This window comes from Aspergillus luchuensis, chromosome 6, assembly GCF_016861625.1.
Source record: "Aspergillus luchuensis IFO 4308 DNA, chromosome 6, nearly complete sequence".
Lineage (NCBI taxonomy): Eukaryota > Fungi > Ascomycota > Eurotiomycetes > Eurotiales > Aspergillaceae > Aspergillus > Aspergillus luchuensis.
The window spans coordinates 3632632-3652874 of NC_054854.1; the positions used below are offsets into that span (position 1 = coordinate 3632632).

At 49.1% G+C, this 20243-nt stretch overlaps 6 protein-coding genes across 6 annotated transcripts; 4 read left to right on the plus strand and 2 right to left on the minus strand.

Moving 5' to 3' along the window:
• Positions 1-1693: 1693 nt before the first annotated feature.
• On the plus strand, positions 1694-3400 carry ITR2_2 (myo-inositol transporter; the record flags this gene model as incomplete). Its single annotated transcript, XM_041680817.1, has 2 exons — positions 1694-2053; positions 2114-3400. The coding sequence occupies 2 exons, from the start codon at positions 1694-1696 to the stop codon at positions 3398-3400; spliced, it is 1647 nt and encodes a 548-aa protein (XP_041546744.1).
• Positions 3401-6953: 3553 nt separating this feature from the next.
• Positions 6954-7370, plus strand: AKAW2_61247S (uncharacterized protein; the record flags this gene model as incomplete). Its single annotated transcript, XM_041680818.1, has 1 exon — positions 6954-7370. The coding sequence occupies one exon, from the start codon at positions 6954-6956 to the stop codon at positions 7368-7370; it is 417 nt and encodes a 138-aa protein (XP_041546745.1).
• A 4948-nt stretch (positions 7371-12318) lies between these two features.
• AKAW2_61248S (uncharacterized protein) lies at positions 12319-12624 on the plus strand (the record flags this gene model as incomplete). The annotated part of the gene is made up of 1 exon (XM_041680819.1): positions 12319-12624. One exon carries the CDS (start codon positions 12319-12321, stop codon positions 12622-12624), a length of 306 nt encoding a protein of 101 aa, XP_041546746.1.
• A 1617-nt stretch (positions 12625-14241) lies between these two features.
• AKAW2_61249S (uncharacterized protein) lies at positions 14242-14601 on the plus strand (the record flags this gene model as incomplete). Its single annotated transcript, XM_041680820.1, has 1 exon — positions 14242-14601. The coding sequence occupies one exon, from the start codon at positions 14242-14244 to the stop codon at positions 14599-14601; it is 360 nt and encodes a 119-aa protein (XP_041546747.1).
• Positions 14602-16766: 2165 nt separating this feature from the next.
• AKAW2_61250A (TauD/TfdA family dioxygenase) lies at positions 16767-18123 on the minus strand (the record flags this gene model as incomplete). Its single annotated transcript, XM_041680821.1, has 4 exons — positions 16767-16923; positions 16979-17284; positions 17339-17825; positions 17874-18123. 4 exons carry the CDS (start codon positions 18121-18123, stop codon positions 16767-16769), a joined length of 1200 nt encoding a protein of 399 aa, XP_041546748.1.
• A 527-nt stretch (positions 18124-18650) lies between these two features.
• AKAW2_61251A (Dabb family protein) lies at positions 18651-19096 on the minus strand (the record flags this gene model as incomplete). Its single annotated transcript, XM_041680822.1, has 3 exons — positions 18651-18806; positions 18861-18971; positions 19031-19096. The coding sequence occupies 3 exons, from the start codon at positions 19094-19096 to the stop codon at positions 18651-18653; spliced, it is 333 nt and encodes a 110-aa protein (XP_041546749.1).
• Between the last annotated feature and the right edge of the window lie 1147 nt (positions 19097-20243).

Consider the following 20243-nt stretch of genomic DNA (forward strand, 5'->3'; position numbering starts at 1 on the left):
CCCTATGAGCCAGAAAGAGACGCCCGGAGCAAATACAATCTTGGGGTTTGCCACTTTAACGCCTGGATGCCTTCGGAAGTTGACCTGCCTCGTATCTGATTGTGAATACCGGACAGTTGCATTCCGCCTATCCTTGAAGATCCCGACCATCACGCCATCAATTACATTATCCTCCACCCAGCGTGATGTTAAGAACAAGTTCTGTTGGTGGGAATTGGTGAAGAAACAATATACTCCGCTCTTTCCCGAGAATTCGACGAGGTGGATCCAATGGGGCAGGACGTACAATTACATAGCAGGATAGGAATATGTTCGACCCTTTCGGAAGGTCTTGGCCTGTTTCCCACCGTGTTTCGGCCATTAGAAAACCATCAATCTCAGTTGGAAAACTACCGATCCGACAGAAATCACACCGGCTGTCCTTGAATGTGCAGGGCGAGACAGATTCAAGCATGTATGCCGATGCAGGACCTGCAACAGGCAGGCATAGGCCTTCCCGAAAGACCATACTGTGATCGTCGGGTCAGTTCTCAAGTTAGTGCAGTGGCGAAGATTATCTAGCGCGCCGAAACGGAAGCCTGCTGCAACACCAGGCATGGGCTTCCCAGCCGGGTTGCCGGGTTTGGCTACCCGGAGCGCACGGGGTGTTGCAACTCACCCAGGAGAACATCATGATGGTGCCGGATTAGTGCTATTGTGACGTACATGTGCACTACCTCCTCTGACTTCTGCAGCCCGATTAGATAGTGGTGAGTACATAGGTCTAGTCATAGGATGCACTGAAGCGGCGATTGCTGACTCCGGATAGCAGGTCAGCCAAAGGCCGATATCGATCGAGGTGCAGCTTGGCATGGGAGGAGATTAACATGAGTCCTGCAATTGGCCATCATGCACGGCTACGGCAGCATCCGCCTCGAAATGTTGCCCACCCGGCTATGGACCATGGGCTAGGTCTCCGAACTGCACGACGACAAGGCATTCCGACCCGAGGAATGTAGCATACAGCACAAGACCTGGCTAGGCCGGTGAGTGGAATCGCAGGGATGTACTTTACCAGCGACGTTCACATCCCGATTGCACACAATCTGGCAGCAAATTCGCTCAGTGAAGAACGAATTTCGTGGGATGAACGGAACAGGGAATTGTGAGAATATCCTCTGTTTGCCCAAGATCCCGCATGCAAGTATCTCACCATATCCCTGACCCAATTGACCATGAAGTCATCGTGTTGGGCAATCTGGTGACGGGAATTGTCCGTGAAGTGGGCCGGTAAACGCTCTTCTGTTGGCTGCCGTGACTAGGATGCGGTCCGTAAAATGAGGCATTTGGCACAGAAGGTTCTGGCACGACTCCACCGACCAACCAAAAGCAAGCTAGTCACATTGATTGAACCAATACCAGCCAGCGATGCAGTGCAACGCCAGGAATACGCCCAAGAATGTAGCGTCATCTGTCGTCTGAGATGGCAGAAGACGGTCTTCCCCAGACACCCACCCCCGCATTTCGGCTATTGACTGGATCATGGCTCCAGGATCGACCATTAGGCTACCACTTGAAGTTATTTTCGTGCGCTGCTATAGGTCTGACCTCACAAAGAGAATAACTATATAAGCTGCATGTTTACTGCCCCAAACGAGGATTTTGGAAGCCAGGCTCAATTGTTCCTCTAATTCGAATTCTGTTCAATTCCACCATGTCTTCCGAGAAAGACTTTGGCGGCGAGAAAGCTGCCAATGACCCCAAGTCTAGCTTGGATCTCAAGTCAGACGCCAAACACATCGAGGTCGCCGATAATGCAACCGACGTCGAGGCGCTCGCTGCCAGCGTCAATGACTTGCCCATTACTTGGTTTGTGTGGGTAGTGGCCCTAACCGCCTCCATTGCCGGCATGTTGTTCGGTTACGACACGGGTATCATTTCTGGGGTGTTGGTGGTGCTCAAGGACGACCTGAACAATCGTCCAGTGACCAACTCCGAGAAAGAAATGATCACCTCTCTCTGCTCCGGTGGTGCCTTCATCGGGGCGATTTTTGCTGGCAACACCGCAGACCGAGTAAGTTTCTTCCTGCGCGGCTGCAAAAGCAAAAAGGACACTACTAACCCAAACCTGCAGTTTGGTCGCAAGATGGCCATCTATCTCGGCTGTGTTCTCTTCGTCATTGGCTCCGTGCTCCAAGCCGCCGCCTATACGATCGCGCAGATGGCGGTGGGTCGCGTGGTAGTCGGACTGGGCGTAGGCTCGGCCGCGATGGTGGTGCCGCTGTACGTTGCGGAGATCGCACCGGCGGGGGCTCGCGGTCGCTTAATTGGGCTAAACAACATGTCCATCACCGGTGGACAGGTCATCTCGTATGCGATCGGAGCGGCCTTTGCGAGCGTCAGCCACGGTTGGCGCTACATGGTCGGCCTGGGCGCTCTCCCCGCCCTTATCCTCGGCTGTATGATGCCGTTCTGTCCCGAATCACCTCGCCATCTCATCTACAACGGGCGCATGGAAGAAGCCCGCAGCGTCCTAGGCCGTATCTACAGCAGCGCCGCGACGGACGAGCAAATTGGCGCGTTGTTGGTGACGATCCGCGCGGCCTGCGATCAGGCCCGCGAGATCAACGACACGGGGAGCGGGTGGTCCAAGGTCGTGAAATTACATACCGTGGGGAGTAATCTGCGTGCCTTGATAGCGGCGTGCGGGTTAATGGTCATCTCCCAGATGAGTGGATTCAACGCCCTAATGTACTACTCTTCGACACTGTTTGCGTTGGTGGGGTTCAACAACTCGACGGCCGTGGGGCTGGTGGTCGCGGGCACCAACTTTATCATGACTTGGGTGAATATGATGGTGGTGGATGGCTGGGGTCGCCGACGCTTGCTGCTCGCGACAGCCTGGGGAATGGCGGTGGGGATGGCCGCCGTTGCGATCGCCTTCCACTGGGTTCCCGTCAATATGGAGACGCTAGAACCCCTCAACCCAGGCATTTCCCCGGCGGCTATCGTCATTCTGGTGTTTGTCATCTGGTTTGTTGTGTTCTACGGTGTTTCGGTCGGCAACACCGCCTGGATGAGCACAGACTTCTTCCCATTGGAGGTGCGCGCCATGGGCACCATGTGGATGACCTGCTCCAACTGGGGCAGCAATGTTATCGTCTCCAGCACCTTCCTCACCATGGCCAAATCCATGACTCCATCCGGCGCATTTGGCTTCTACGCAGCCCTATGCGGCATTTCTTATGTCTGGATTTATTTCTTCTATCCCGAGGTCTCCGGACTCGTCCTGGAAGAAGTGCAGGAGGTGTTCCAGCACGGCTTCGGAGTCCGGTACGCCCGACAGCTGCGCAAGGAGCGAAAAGACATCATCGAAGAGCGAATGCGAAGTGCGGACAAGCCGATTCCGATGGGTCACTAGACGGGGATGTTACTTCACTTACTGGCTGAGTGGAGTGTGACCATGTGTGTAAAGTACTTTTAGGTAGCACTCTCTGTAACGATCGACAATCATGACATCATATTCCAAAAACCTGTCCCATCATTGGTGAATTGGGTAGCACAACCAAGGCTTTCCCTAACAAGTTCAAACTACTAAGGATCCAGTTAGTCGCGTGGATTCCAATCCACAGAGTAAGTAAACCCGGAGCCTCCCCACGGGGAGACCAGAGCCTATAGTAACTTTATCTGCTTCCCCTCTCCCGTGTCCACCAATCCTACCCTCAGCTCGGCATCCCCCAACCCCGGCATGTTTTATACCTCCCCGACTTGTCTTCGGAATCCGGCTTCCGATGTGATGGCTTTCAGTTGCCGGTGTCATGCCATCCGGAAATCACTAAGAATATGGAATCGTCTGATCTTGACGTTTTGCGATCATAGCAATTTCTACTAGACAAGGATGGTGATACCGAAGGGGTTGGGAAGGGGGTGTATCGTTCCACACATTTCCGACGCAGGATGAACGTCTCCTGAGCCAGGACACGTACTCGGAATTCGTAGACTTGGTATCGGTCTTTGATATCCCTGCACACTATTTGTAGAATGTATACCTGGATATAGGTTTCCTTGATGTACTACCGAGTAACCTGAATCATGCACCGCGGCCGTGGATTTCCGAGTGCGGAGGGTATGTATGTACGCTGTCAACGATCCGGGGTCTTGAATTCTTGTCTATTAGCGGGGTAGATACGATACTAGCTATATCATCTACGAAGGAATGCGCTGCTCTCTGTTAGATGCTGTAATGATTACTTCTGTCACCATAACCTGTGTGCATAACCTCCGTCAACCCCTGGTGTCTTCCATTTTTGGACGCATCAAAGCTCATACGTCATCAAATCTACATGGACCAGGCCAGACTCAGATATTCTTTTTGACTTGACCGGAAATATTCTTCACGTAGCGGAGTGAACCTTTAGTTTCACGGAATATAACAATTTCCAGTTCAGGCCACGTAGGCAGAGTGGGTTATCTTGGGTATCAATGTCAAAGATTTCGCCTGTGATGAAGGAGAATTCCAATTAATTTACGGGATACTCCCATATTCAGAGGATAATTCCATTTATTCCACGGAATGCTCCTCACCTATCCATAATAGGGTTACACAGGACTCCATAACTGCGCGGGCTAGACCACTTTGCCAGTGATCTGACAGCTTCAATAACTGGAAATTCCCGTGTTTTCAACGACTTCACTGATGGAGCTTTCCAAATTACAACAGAATATTGCCACTATCGATGCTAATTTGACAATTTGTCACGGATCCTTCCAGCGAAGTCGAAGTGAATAAGTCATGTGACCTCCCAATCTTCTGGCCTATATAATCTCCTGAACACCAGCCTTCTCTGCACTTCCCATCAAGCAGCACAACAGTTAGAGGCACCCACCGATAAAGAGTCAGAGACAGTCACTGAAATCGAGGAAGAAAAAGAATTGCATCGGATGTATACGGATCTTTAATCAGCCCAATATTGCCATGTTCTGCATGATGGCTTTCTGGTCAGGCAGAGGCTTTGGGGGTGTTGACAGCGGATGAGGTGTTGTTTAGAGAGATTGGAGTGAGCTGGCTGGTATCTCTTTTCGTGTTTTTGTTACCGACGTGAGCTAATATCCAGGCTAGCTGCTAAGGTCCACTAACTAACAATAGCTGAAGTCAGTCGCCTACACAAACAGGTATTACTATCCAGCATCATTTCATATATTCTCTACTAATGTGATTAGATCCAGTATATTGCGACATGTCTCTGAGTCCGCTATTCAGATAGGCACGATACATTGTCTTTGGTCTGCTCCTTGGCACCTTGACGCAATATGGCAAGGGTGACGCAAACCAGAGGTTTCACCGGATTGTACAATGCCCATTCATAACGGAGCCTTCTGTGCATCACGAAAATAGGAATGACCTGGGATTTAAATCTGCCAGAACATTGCAGAATGCTTTAAAACTTACCACTCCCAAACAGAAGTAAGCAAGGGGTCATGGGAATGTCTCGGAAAGCAAAGACAAGCAATGCTGTATGAAAGAATTGCTGCTAAAGATGACATCCAACAACTGACTTGGAATTATTTCCAGGATGCCCATGCATACAACCTCGCCACGGTCTGGCTCGACGGCGTTTTGATGATGAGTGGCGCAAATAACATATAGTCCCGCCTATTGCGTTCCATAATACCATCAACAGATATAACGGAGCTACTACTCCCATACGTCTTGGGCTTGCAGGCAGCTGCCTGATGGTGCCTGTTATAAAATACGTTTTGCACACTCCAACCTCAGCTGATGTGGCTCATTCGAGCTCCTCCAAACACCGGTATCGAAGTGTCCAGCCCAAACAGACCATGGTTGTGCTTCCCCTCCAACACGAAGAGTTGGATGGTCAATGGCATATGCTGAAAGGCAGGGTTGACCTGTCTTCCCTGACTGGAACATGTTGGCGAACATCCAGTCTACTGGAGTGAACTCGATACCACTATTGGGTCTCTCAAAGAAGAGAAGACGCAGAAAAGAAAAACGAAACGAAAAATAAATGAGAACGTATATACAAAGAGGGAGAAACGGAAGAAAAGGAAACCAACAATCAAATATATTGAACGCCCGTCAAAAATGACCAATTATAGAAGAGAGACCCATGTGGTGTTGGAAAAGAAAACAGCACCACATCATCGGCTGGATAGTTTGGGATCAGCGATAGTCAATGCTGCTTGATCTAGTGGATGAATTCATCATCCCCGACAATGAGGAATTGAACGACCGCAGGTCTGAGGTGGACTCCTCTGATAAATGGGTTTGTTTTCACAGGCCATGGTTGGCCCTTCTGCTGGCACTCCATCACGTTATATCATATACACCTTCTATGAGCTGGTTGTTTTGATTACAACAACATACAATACTGCTCTAATCTACTGGGTGGAATCACCATGTCCGGCAGTGAAGAAGAAAATAGCTGCAGTACTGAAGCGGAATCCTGCGGCTCATGGTTCATTTTTACAGGCCATGGTTGGCCTTGCTCCTGGCACCCCATCTTGATGGCAACGCGAAGTGTGCGGCCCTAGTTCATTGTTGGTCACATTGTTGCCTCCACTGTGGTGGCTTATGAGCATCTTATTATACGCTTAACCACCATCCTAGCATTTCCTCTTCGGTCGTTCCAGCAGAATGTCGCTTTTACCCTTCCGCTGTGTGGGGAAAAATCCATCGGTCCTTGCGCCTTGTGGTTCATTGTACAGATATAACTCGGCGAAGAAAAAGATAACCGACAGGGTGCGTTATAAGGTGTGAGATGGCTCGTTTACCAAAGTCATCATTTGCACCCTACGGAATATTATACTGTGCGATGGTTTGCCCATCTCATACTCCTTATCGCTATGAAAACATACTCTCGACCAATTCGTTTCACTTGTTCGCTATACAACAAACCCCACTATGAACGGGGCTTCCACTTCAACGGCAAGGCTATTCGGATGATAAATAGACCATGGAAAAGGGAGGTCCACGCATCGTGGAGAACAACCAAGATGAATCGCAAAATACCCTTATTGGAATGGCTCAGGGAAATTCCCCAGAGGCGCAGTATTCAAAGGGTCCAAGAGAAAGATGGATTCGTTTTCGCATCCCCGATGACAAATTCCTGCCAGAGAAATCTAATTTTCACCACGGAGATACAGCTGTGTGCTTTAAAGTCATTGACCGAGATATCGCGTCAAAGCTTCCTTTTGGAATAGTTGTGACGAAGGAAGTTTCGAAAGCCAAGCACGAGTTGCATCCAGAAAACGTGGTTCATTCAGCCCGACTGGAATTCTCATTACATTCAAGGACGTCAACAACACGGAGCTTGCAGCAAAATAACTTCAAGCAAGACTCCTATGGCGCCCGGGTTTTGGTGGTGCGATAGGCCCCGCTGATACTCAATGGTCGCCAGCCAAATTCGACTAGCATCACTCAATTTCTCTCCGATCGGAATGGGTTACAGGTACACAGTGGTTATCAGACTTGGACAGATCATTTTCTCTCAGGTCGTTGCTCAGGGAAGAGGGATTAGTTCCATTGACACCTGACGACATGCCTTCGGGTTTCCAAACGTATCGCATCTCTGCTATGATGGTTGAGAAAAGACAAAGACTGTGTGCTCTTGGCGAATATACTTGAGCGCAAAATCCATGTACTCGGTCGGCGCTGCTTTCGAATGCACAAGCTGGTATTAGGTTGATGAAACACACCCCAGCTCGACCTGGCTTGGTGCTTGTCATGTGTTTCCATGCAGGCAACTGACCAATCAGATGGGTCTGTAAGATACTTTTTTGCGGTCCATGTTATCTGGTATTTGTGCACTTCTCCAGATCGGAAAAAGCTCAACCCCCGTTTCAACGGGTGAACGAGATACTTCTGCTCTATCACTGTGCTTCTGGTCTTGACATCACTTCAATCTGGAGACATAACGATTAATACCTATCCTGCGTTCCTCAATATTCACAGCAGTCGGGACTTCTAGATGTCGTTGGGACACTGTCTTACCGCCAAATCTTACAAAGGGCAATTATCGATGGAATTGCCATAAAATGGAATCAAGTCTAGGTTGTTCATCTGTTGGACAAGGCTGCAACATAACAGATGATCCACATTGCAGTGAAGGCTGCAACAGAGCATGTGACATGCGCGGTGTCACGAGTCTACATATCTGTAATCAAAAGTATACGAGGATATCGAGATTGTGTAACGTCCAAGAGACGCTGGTCAATGTCCGTTCTCTGCTGATCAGATTACACGAGTCTATTGACAAAGGTTGCAATGGTTCTCCTTCCTATTTCTGTGCAGCAATCGCTTGCTCTGTTCGCAAGAGCAGGCAGCAATCTTGAGCTCGGATCAATCTACACCTACCGTCAACGAGTCGAATTACCAGCAGCGCGGTACAGATAAGCCATCGATTATCAACACTTGGAGCAGTACCATGTCATGGCTTGGTGTGGCTTGTCTCCCCGATTGGCATACCCGCAATCTTGAACTTAATACTGTCCACCCAAATTGGACAAATGCATACCTCCTCGGTATCTTGGTCTGGCCGGTTTATGGAGATAGATATCGAGGGCGGCGACGAATGCGACGATGCCTTGTGTACTGAGAAGCTGCCAAGCAAACAATCAGGTGCTTTCCCACTCAACGGATTCAGCTATTAGAGAAACCCCAAACGTCCGGACGAGTGCAGCGATTTCGCCAAACGGCAGTGTGGGCATCTCCCCGGCTAAATAACCCGGGTGGATACCAAATGTTGAGGAGTGCATGCAAACCTACAGGACGTCTATGTACCACAAGGTTTGTTGGGTCCCTACAAGGAGGGATGTTAATAAGAAGGCACAGACCTAACTGACGTATCCCCGGAGTGTCTGTCTACAGGGCTTATACTTCCGAAAGATCGACTACCTCAAACCCACCGATCTCCACTGGGGTCTTTTCCTGAATAGAGTAAGAGCAGGCGAGCCATGTATGGAACATCACGAGTACACAAGGTATCAAACACTGCTGGTCGCTGAACATCTATTCTGGCACTGCCCTATCGCAAAAGTAGTTTGGAACGTCATCTGCAGCATATGGAGACAGATAGCGGGCCTACCTCTCAATCTTCCCACAGCGTGAACCGAGCTGCTGTTGAAGGGGGTCGCATGGACGGACTCTCGGTCTTTCGCGCTGGAGGCAGATCAGGAACGGTGGCGAGTACTGTTCGGGGGGACCTTGTGGTTGCTGTGGCTTTATCGTGTGTCTGGAGCTTTGGCGAGGTGCAGGATTGCGGGAACCATGATGTTCCATTCATCGTACACCGAGATACAATCGATGTCAATCCGAGTCCTACATCTATCCGGCCATAGGCACAGAAGATAGGTGGAAGATGGGGAACTCTGAACCTCTCCATTCTTGAGAGTGGGTGTGTGAATGTCAAAAAAGGTCAGTATGCGATAGAAACAAGGAAACGCAATCGCAAACTCTGGTTGTTGTGGAGAGAGCGATACGCCGGAGTCACTATGCACACGATGATGGCCCCTACTCTCCTGACACCTTGACGTTTGTTACTCCTCTCACTATACGAAGATAACGCTGAGGATATAGACTCTGGTTCAAGCAATAGACTTCTGCAAGAACCTCTCTTTCATGGTACAAGGGCATTGTGCGATCGTCTGTCGTGGATCTGGATTTTCAGATCAAAGAAGAGGATGCGGAACAGTTCCCACCGTTGACCCCTAAGTTTAGATCTGGTCTTCGATTGTCAGCCTTACCTACTGTTTGTTCTAGGGTCATCGAATATACCAGTCACAGTCAGATTGCCGCAACCAGCGATCAGAGTTCTGTGGAATAAGGCCTCGGCAACCAAAAGAGAGGTGCGTGGTTGCGGCAGCGTCCTCAAAATGTGGCCGTCAAGGGCCTCCGTTGGGAGCAGTGTGACATTATATCTGCCTATCTACACGCCCAGATAGAAGGTAAGAAGGTTTACATGAAACAACCAACCGGGTTCCACGAGGGACCCCCCGAACGAGTCTGCCTACTCAAAATAGCCCTATACGGACTCCGTCAGGCGGTGCACCTCTGGCACCGCACCTTCGACGAAAAATTGCAGGAAATTGGCTTCAAACCCCTACTGGAAGATCCCTGCGTATACAGAAATAACGAGACATGGCTCATCATCTACGTGGATGACTCCGCCATTGCCGGCTCCGAACAGGCAAATCTGACCTCGGTAAAGCACCACCTCAACGAAGCATTTGGCCTCAAGGGACTAGGTGAACCGAAGGTCCTGCTTGGCTGCAATATCCTACGTGATTACAAGGCACGCAGTATCTCGCTTGCGCAACCCACCTACCTGGATGAGTGCCTTGCTGCTGCAGGAAAGCAATCCTGCTCAGGCGTCGCTACCCCCATGACACCCACCTACACCAAGGCGGATCGCACTACGATATTGACCGACGAGGTCGACATCAACAAATACCAAAGCCTTGTAGGCAGATTGAACTGGCTAACCACTAAAACAAGACCTGATCTACGCCACGCCACCTTCCGCCTGCAAAGGCGCATGCACGCCCCAACTACAGCGGATGCAAAGGCCCTGAAGCACATATACAGATATCTACGCACCACTACCCCCTACGGGATCATCCTGGCAGCTGATCACACCAAAGGGATCGAGGTTTACATGGATGCTGCGCATGCTGACCACGAAGATGGCAAGTCCACGGAAGGATTCATCATCTTCTACGCAGGAGGCCCCATTAGTTGGTCCTCTAACAAACAGAGCGTTGTTGCACCCTCTTCTACCGTTGCAGAATTCTGCGCGTACGACGCCGCCGCCAAAGATGCTCTGTATGTCAAGACCCTGTACGTGATGCGGAACACCTTTGTCGATCTCACAAAGTACGGCACGTGCCTTCACAACGCTCTGGTCTACGAGCAAGAAGCCAAGGATAAAGCCTCCAGGGACCTTGCAGAAGTATACTGCGAGCTGCTCGTGGTGGCCGTGCCGAACCATGGCAACCGTCGATATATCGCCTTTCTTGCTCTTCCGCAGGACTGCGAAACGCGCCTGCAGCCGGACGATCATCTCACGGTCATTTTGACTTCGAGAACTCTGATCTTGAGAAAGGATGGCGTGTGGTTATGACGGAGAATATCAGCTTCACACCTCCGGGTTCTGCACCCTCAGCCTCACCCGGCCATGGAACCGCGAGACCGGCACAACGACCTGCCCGCAGACCAGGAGCCTAATGTGAATCCCTTCAAAACACTGATCGATGTGGTTAGCGCGCGCAAGCTCCTTGCCTCCATCCAGCCGCAGCAGGTTGTCGTGCACCTAGTATCATAGAACCTACCCTACCGCCGTCAAATTACAGCGGCCATCCCATGAGCTTGATAGATCGTGCGGGAGTCAACTATGATGTCCTCCCCTTGGTTTGGCTTACCAGAGCACTGTTCTTATCTTTTTGCGGTATATCATGAAGGATTATACAGGCGTGCTCGAACCATCAACATCTTTCATTGGTTTGTGCGTCTGAGCCCCTCCTACGCTTCTCAATCAACTTGCTCTTCGAATTCAAGGGAGATTTATTAGGAAGGTTATCACTCCGCACTGCAGGGTGATTTATATATATATACAGCGACAAGCGCAGACACACTCCATTCAGTCGAGTTTCCGGCAGACTATATTCTAATCCTTCCCAACAACATTGGGACTGTATGCCTCGTAGCCTCAACCACCACTTATGGATCATGCCAGTTCGCCGGCGACCTCTGAGATTGTCATCGGCTCCTGTATGATCGACCGACCTGTACCTATCAACAACAGTTATCAATCGGCTGGATGATACATACCAATGAGAGATACACCGAAGATGCTCTGCCATATGCCGCGACATTCAAGTACCAGAAGACCGCATGATGGACCAAAGGCTGACTGGCAATACTCTTCGTTGGACCGTTTCCCGACCACATGAAAGACTGGAATTTTAGTTACGGAAAACCTGGCGAAACATTCACGTCGAATACAATGTCCGAAGGAAGACCTGAAACATGCGTACCGCAATTCACCCCTAGGTATTCGGTGCTTGTGCGCGCTCCGGGACCTAGAGAAAGAAACCACCGGCAGAGTCAAGGGATATAAGCACGTCAGAACCATTATTGGGCGACTTATATAACTCGTTCACTCTTGCGCCAAGGGCGAGCCATTCAAATGTCTAAGGTGATATGCTACAAGTCGCCTGGGCTCCCTGGGTTCGAGAGTGTGTATGAATGGGATCATCTACGAAGATGGAGACCATGACAATCTCAAGTAAAATCGTGCCTTTCACTGAAGAAGGCAAAATAGAATGTTCGGGGTCTGCTCGGCTTCCTTGACAGGCTCGGCTTCCTTGACAGAAATGGAAGGCCAAAGAGTGAAAGAAGTGATTCGAGGAGCAGATCAGGCGCAGATTTGGATCTATGCCAGAGCCAGGGCCTTCTGGGTCTATTTCTGGTACGGGAACGAGCCGAGAGAAGTCACGGAAACAAGACGCAATGTGGTTTCGGTGCGTCGTCGATATGCTGGCATTTGGAATGCAACACCTGAAGATCGGACATACAGGATACGAATTGGATACGACTTTCACCGCAGATCTGCGACATCGGCTATTTAGATGAGACTCTCTTCACAAGGTCTCTTGGCGTGACATGTGATTCGCTGTTGTTGATGTTGGATATATCTGCAGGCTTCATCTACGCGGGGGTGACTGGCTCAATATCGGTCCAGGATGAGGACGACATTTCTTCCCCATAGAAAGGGGCTGAGAATGATGTGACAGAGATACTACGCTACGATATAACGGAATGAAATACCACTAGAGAGAAAGACAATGAAAAAGATACATAAAAAATGAACAGGATCATATCGAATGATACTAAAAGAGGCCAGATGACAAAACGAGCAACAAAAGCAACAGAACAAGCAAAGACCTGAATCCCAGAGGTAACGGCAGGAAAACGTAACTAGCACAGAGGAAGAAGAGAAGCCGACCCATGACTCGAAGATGGATCCAGACCACCAAGGTAAACGGGTCCGCGAATGATATTTTCAGGAGCTAGAGGGCCAAAGGAACCCTGACCGACTACTACACCTGCTTGCAGTGGTTCTGCGAGACCTAACACCGACTCCGACCGGGACTAGGACTATTGTTGGTAACATTTCAATGAGACCACATCCCTCAACCTGGTCAGAGCACAGCCACGAAGGCTTTCCTTGTGGACACTCAAGCCATGATATACTTCCTTGCTAGGCAGGTCATTTCCTCAATTCCATACGCTCCACGGATAGTATGCAGAACGCCGTGTCGAAGTGACCTACGCAGTTATAGTTCACTACTCAATCTGCAATACATGACAAACGAAGCCATGACACGGGACTATCATTTGTTGGAATGAACAACCTTTTCATTCTCACCGTTAGAGTTTCGTGGCCTAATTCTGCTGTGGGTGGTGGAGTCTTCCAAACTGTGAACGACCATTTCTGTCGCCAGTTGATGAGATTTGAACAGAGATTCGACCAAGGGTTTCTCTAAAAACCTCCAGATCGAAAGCGACATGATACACGTTATACGGTTCTTGGGTCGTCCAACACTACTTCTTCATGCATTTGGAGCAGACAGACACTCACAGCACAATGGATGTAAACCAACATCAGGCAGTGCAAGATTTCGTCGACGGGTCGACTTGGCCGGTAGTGAAGCGATTGTCAGGCATGCGGAAGAAAATTGTGCCTGGGCTGCGGACCTTGAGAATAACGATGCTGGTGTCTAGAGATTTGGGATGTGGACAATGCCATTGACATGGCGTCCATTGAACTTCATACAAAGTTCGATGAGACGCCTGTTCATGTCTGTTTGTGGATACACTTGAAATGGAAACGCATTTACGCGTCTGAACGATTGCTACAGAAAGACCCAAGCACGGTGTTCTGCTTGCGAGGTGGAACAGGTGAGAAACCGAAAAGATCACCGGGGTGGTGATTGCATCGATGCGGTCAATGTAGCGGCAAACTTATTCGACTGCCGCCTTCCTCGTTTTATATTCCTTTTACCGCCGAACCAGGTCTGCACTGTGTCTCCCTCGGCAAAACTCGCCGAAGAAGCATGGATGACTGTCCTGTCTTCTTAATCCACTGATTAAGATTTGCTGGTGCCCATCTTAAAGAATCCCGTGAATATACGATCAAGCCCCGGACGAAGCTGTCTCATCATCAAATCCTTGTTGATGAGATCATGTCTATCGATGACTACCAGGCCAGATATCAACCATACAGTGGGAGCACTGACAAGATTCTGCTCCAAAGCCAGCCCTTAGTCACCGGCGTCTTCCGCCCGGAGCTCATCGTCATCGACGATGCGGCGCACGCGTCCGAGGCGGACCTGTGGCCGGTCTTCGCCAACTATGATGCTCGTGGGTACCTGATGATCGGGGACCCGTTCCAGCTGCATCCGGTGGTCGAGTCAACGCCCCAGAACAACCCTCTTTACGCCGTGTCCGCTACCTCTCCCTTCCGGCGTCTGCACATGAACGAATGCTGCTCTGCATGCTGGACGAGCAGTACCGCATGGCCAGCATGCTGGGTGATCTGGTGAGTCAGCTGTTCTATCAGGGACGGCTGCGCTCCCCCCACCCCCTCCCGTCCACCCTGCAGACCATGTCCGGACGGATCGCGGACCTGAACCATGCGTTGTTCGGCGCCCTTGCTCCTCGTGGAGACGACCTATGGCAATTGCTTCCATTCATGTGCTGGAAGTAAATGTGTATAATTCCAACGTGATCCGAACCGATTGTTCGGGTCGGTCTGTTTTCAAGCACATTAGGATAAGAAGGACACTGATGGAAATACCATGCGTCAGTCCTCGTTATATACTGATGTCTCCTATGAAGGAAACCTAGTGGTTGAGCTCTAAGGCTCCCTGAGAAATAAGGCAATCTCATTCTTCCCCAGTGTCGGAGTTTCCATCGACAATATAAACGCTGTTCAAAGTAATAAGAACAAGACTATGCAGCCTGAGCAAGCACTCTGAATACCACACAGACTTGCTTTGGTAGGCTTTCTCTCTCGTGCATAGTAGCCGAAACCTCCGGGCGACGAAGTCGGGCCCAGCCAGGCTATCGCGCCTTTAGACTTACCAGTCTCGTTGATGAACGCCGGTATTAAAACATCCGTTCTTCCGGCACAGTGCTCGACGATATATATGAAGAAGTACAGACCGTCGCTTTCATTATATCTGCAATGTAAATCATCGGGAAAGGTATTGTCTTCACAGCGGACCGTGGGTTGTGTAGACTGTACGGTACTCATGTCCGAAGTTGCTTGTCAGAGGGCTTTCTCAACCACACGGGTCCGAAGCAAACAAGCAGTGCTGTCTCTCAAGAACGGGTCCTATGCATCGCATTAGTGAGAGCATGTGATGACACTCTTTCCCTACTTTTGCACGCAGGCCTATTTACTATAGCTCGTTGTGAAGTACAAGGATGGTGCCTAACAGGAGATCCAGACAAACTCAACGAAGAATACAAGCTGAACGGCGTTGAGAATGGGCACGACGACACATTGTCCCGAGTGACGAATACAGCACCCCCTCTGCCAAACAGCGAGATAAGGAAGGAAAGCAGGATATCCTGTCCTACCTTAAAGCACTGCATATGAAAAAAAAGAAAAGAAAAAAGAAAAAGAAAAAAAAGAAAAATGGCAAAGGAGACATTTATCAGAATTGATGATTCCAACGAATGAACCAACCTACATAGCTCTCGGTCACTCTGCCCAGACTATTCCCTATCCACTGGGCATAGTTAGCTCTTCAGCACGCGCTAAAACGGACCTAGAAGAGTACTCCGTCTTTACACAAATGCAGCACAAAAATATAATTCTTCGGCGGTCGCAGCGCGCTATCCTGGAGATGGCAGAGAAGTACCAGCTGCTGAAACATGGATGATGTGAATAAAAAACGCCTTTGCCCTGTGAAATGTCACCTATTAAGCAAATTTGCAGTACAACGACAAGGAATGCTGCAAAATTAGAGATGGATATTGGGGGCTTTCAGGTGACATGATTCCAGTGGGATTCTATACACAACGAATCCCAATCACCATGTTCTCCTGCCTTATGTGCGGTGCACCAGATCTATGGCTGCTTTAGGGGGGTGGTATATATTTATAGGTCAATCGCGTTCAGGTTACCTGTGGGTTTAGCTTTGTCCATTAGTCCACCGGCCCGACTGTTCATTGTGAGTGTGGTCGAAGGGAGGAACAGTCAACGTCGATTGTGAAGAGGGTAATTGGGCAAGGCGTAATGTCTGCCCCAAATAATGCTTGCTCGCGGCCACAAATAGGGCAGTAAGTGTGAGACCTCGTGAATAGACAGGCTTCATTCGGACACGATTAGTCATTGTAGTCTTTAGGTTCTCACAGTAAGTAGCGTCGAAATTGCAAAGACAGTGGTGGGGGAACGTGTCACGGGAGTTTTCCTTATTCGGTTACAGGAAACGTTATTGCGAGCTACACCATATCCAGCGATAGGAGTGATGATGCATATAGATATGATCATTCGATGCTTCCCCAAGATACTCATATTGGATGCTTGTCAATGTCTTGATAGAGCGATTTAATGAGTATTGGGCAGGCGAAATTTCTCATCAAGCACAACCTATTGCTTTCGCGAAAGAATTGCGAAAGGGAACTATAAATAGAATAGATAAATTTCCCAACCTCACAAGGAATTGAATGATGCAACAACTAAACTTCTCGTGTTCAACTAAGAAGTCGTATTCCCCCGAATCCTCGGCTCAAGAGGGAAATCCTGCTCCTCCGGCTCCAGGTCCTTATACAAACTATCCCATCTCTTCCGCAGTGGCTCTGGAGTCTCCCATGCGTACTCAGGGTCCCTCAACCAGAGACGCAGTAAATGGCGCCTATTTTCTCATTAGCCATTTTCACACTTACACCGATGCCGGAAGAATTACTTACTCCTTCCCAGGCCCATCCGTAAACCCATTTCTTGCATGGAAGATACTCAGGTTATTCACGTACTGAATATCTCCCTTCTGGAATCCAAGCGAGGCGCTATGCTTTTCAGCCAGGAAATGCAGCGCATCGAGCGCTTCTGCCTGCGCTTCGGTAATCGGTGGAATGTTGGTAGACCGGGGCTGTGCCATGAAGCCGGTGAAGTAGCGGCGGGCGTATTGGATCAGGACTCGTTCCGGGGTGCTAGATGTGGCGGGTTGGTGGTAGAGTAGAGGACGGGTGCTGTAGGGCTGCGTGGGGTTGGAGAATCTATCTTCCAGTTAGCGTCACTCATGTTATGTAAAAAGCTTGGTAGATATGTACCCATCAAACGGCCATTCCTGCGTAAGCGTATGGATCAAATCCGGCCTCTCCTTGGCAAGAATGTTGTAGACGTGCCAGCTACTTGCTAGCTTGCTCTCTCCGCCTTCTGCGGCTTCTTGGAGGCAGAGCAGGGAGATAATATCCCCCGAGTCGGTGTGGAAGACCTGCTTATCGGCAGTGTTGGATGGCGCGCCGATAGTGCCCGGCTGGACGTTATTGGAGATATCTTTGATGTGGGATAGCACACGGGAAGGGGTTCCCTTGATCCGGTTGTCTTCTTGTCTTCCGCGATAGTTCCCAATGTGAGAGGAGACGCCGGCATAGATGATGATGTTGTCTTCGCGGGAGTAGTTGTCGATGCGAAGGCCGCGAACGACAACGAAGCCCCGGCCTAGGTGGATTTCGCGGGAGAGGTCACGAAGAACAGGGCGAAGGGTTGGTAGGGGGAAAGTAGATTGGTTGATCGAACCTAGGGAAAGGTTCTTTGCTGTGGAGGTGTTAGCGATATACATTGTTCTAGGATGGAGGGAATTACATTTAAAAGACTGCAGGGCTTGGTCGATTTCGTCAAGTTGCGCATCATTCAATCTGTAGATCCAGTCATCGCGCTTCTCTACTTCTGTTCCTTCCCAGACCAAGGGAGAGTTGAGATGCTCGGGGAAACCTTGGGGCAATGTCTTGGGTAGGGTTTCAGTGGTGACACGACGCTGGGTGCGGGCTGTGTACTTGGCGTAGTCGGGGTGGTATTGGATGTCCGGTTGGACGAGTGTTTGTACCTCAACCATGGTGGTTAGCAGTTGTAAATTGGAAGAACTTTGGTGTGACGTCTGCAGAAACGAAAAAAATATGTGATAGAGAAGCAGTCTGGGTTTAGGTTTATAAATGGTGTGGTAATCACATCATCTCAAGCTAGCATTACGATGCCGAAGGCATTCAGAAAAGCGCTGGCTGTCATTCGCCGATGCCCCGCACGGCAATGACAGAATACGTTGCGCAGGAATCGCCATATCTCCATTATCGGATATCGGCAGATACTTGAAACGAGGGGCTCTTTTCTGTTATCCGTGGTTGATAGCAGTCTATCAAATGCGATATTACATAATGAGTTATTGTCCTTTAGCTTCATTTCCATTTGGAGATGTTAGATTTCTATTATCGGAATAACTAGGCCAATTCAATACGTTACAACCAAGGTGTACACATCCGTCTAGCAATGGGATCAGAACTCATCTTTCCAGGCGACCGAGGGGTACGAGCGAATGTTCCTGTCCTCGACGCCCTTGCATTGAGCACTAAGATGCTATGCAGCAGATCAATAAACGCCATCAATGAAATCAACCACCTGCGCCTTCTCGATGATGCCATCCAGACTTTTGACAAATGCCAGGTGAGCTGGATCCTTGGACACATAGTAATCACGATCGTCAGCACTCGCAAAGTGCACCACAAAAGCGTGGGTGATGCCGTTCTTTGGGATATTAGTTATTGAAATGTGGACGGAGGACATTCCTTCACCACTCACTTGGATGCCTTCGGGCGAGTTGTCCTGCCCGCCCGATACGGCCTGGATGTATGGCTTCTGGGAAGTCGGGTGTATACAATTATCTTTCAAGGCAAGCATCCGAGAGCACACCTTTGGGGACGTCCCAGTGTTAGATGTGGATAAGCGCTAGGTGGGCTGGTGTAACTTACATCTTTGATTACTTCGGGGCTCACCTCAGCTTTAATTTGGACCATGACAATGTGAGTGATCGACATGTCGGGCGATGACTGCTGTGAGAGAGCTGGTAAAAGTCCAGAAGGGTGTTTCCAGAGGATAGTGGTGAAAAGAAGAAGAATGATGATGATAGCCAGAGTGACTGCTTGTCGCTTATATTGCTGCGCCTGCCAAGTTTAGCTGCGGGGTAAGTTACCGGCCACCTCGCCGAGTGAATGAACGACACGACTTCGAATGATTTAGGGGGTCTCAGTTGTGAGGGTCAGAAATTAGTGCGAGAGTATCAAAGAAATCCTGACACTGGATGAGTTTTATCACGTGTAAATAGACTCAGTATCAGACTAAGTTTTTCTAGATTAAATCAGCTATTATATCTACACTTTTAGTATTTTTAGAATTTTTTTTAGGGATTATTAGGGTATTTAGGATATCAGGAATTATTAAATTTTTTATTTTTTCAGATTTTTTTTTTATTTTTTTTTATTTTTTTTTATTTTTTTTTATTTTTTTTTATTTTTTTTTATTTTTTTTTATTTTTTTAATAATATTAATGATTAAATGCAGACATGGTTCAGTACCAGAAATATTACTAAATCACGTGTATAATCTCAGTCAGAGTCAGGATTTCTCTGATACCCTCGCACTAATTTCTGTATCCCCAATGATTAGTTACTCGGGGAGATACTTGGTAATCTGTCCGACCTTTCGTTGAACTAGTGCTGTTTTGCTCCGAAGGACAATGATCTCTAATTCGACGGCACTATTTTCAGTGCCTTTCCTGACCCACCCTAACAACAGCCACCCGCGCCTCTTGTAAACTGCCTGGATGTGCCTCCACAAGCATTGCATCTTTCTCATGATGTCACGCTGCTCAACTTTCTTGCGTGATTCAGAAGCCTAAGAGTGGTGCTTTTCAACACTTGTCGTTGAGGTAGTAGGCCCATCCATGTTTTTGTAAATTGCTGGGTTCACAACGCGAACCGGGAATATATATTCGATGATGCGCCTGTAAAACGCCAAGGTTGACTAGAATATGAAACACCCCTCTCATATAGAACTGGCAAGTCTTGAGGGGCAAGGTAGATAGGCCTATCGACCGGGACAGCTTTTCTGACGCAGCCGACTGACCGAACAGGAGACGATAGGACAAGAGTACCTCCTGTAGGAATTGTGAGATGCCTTGTCCAG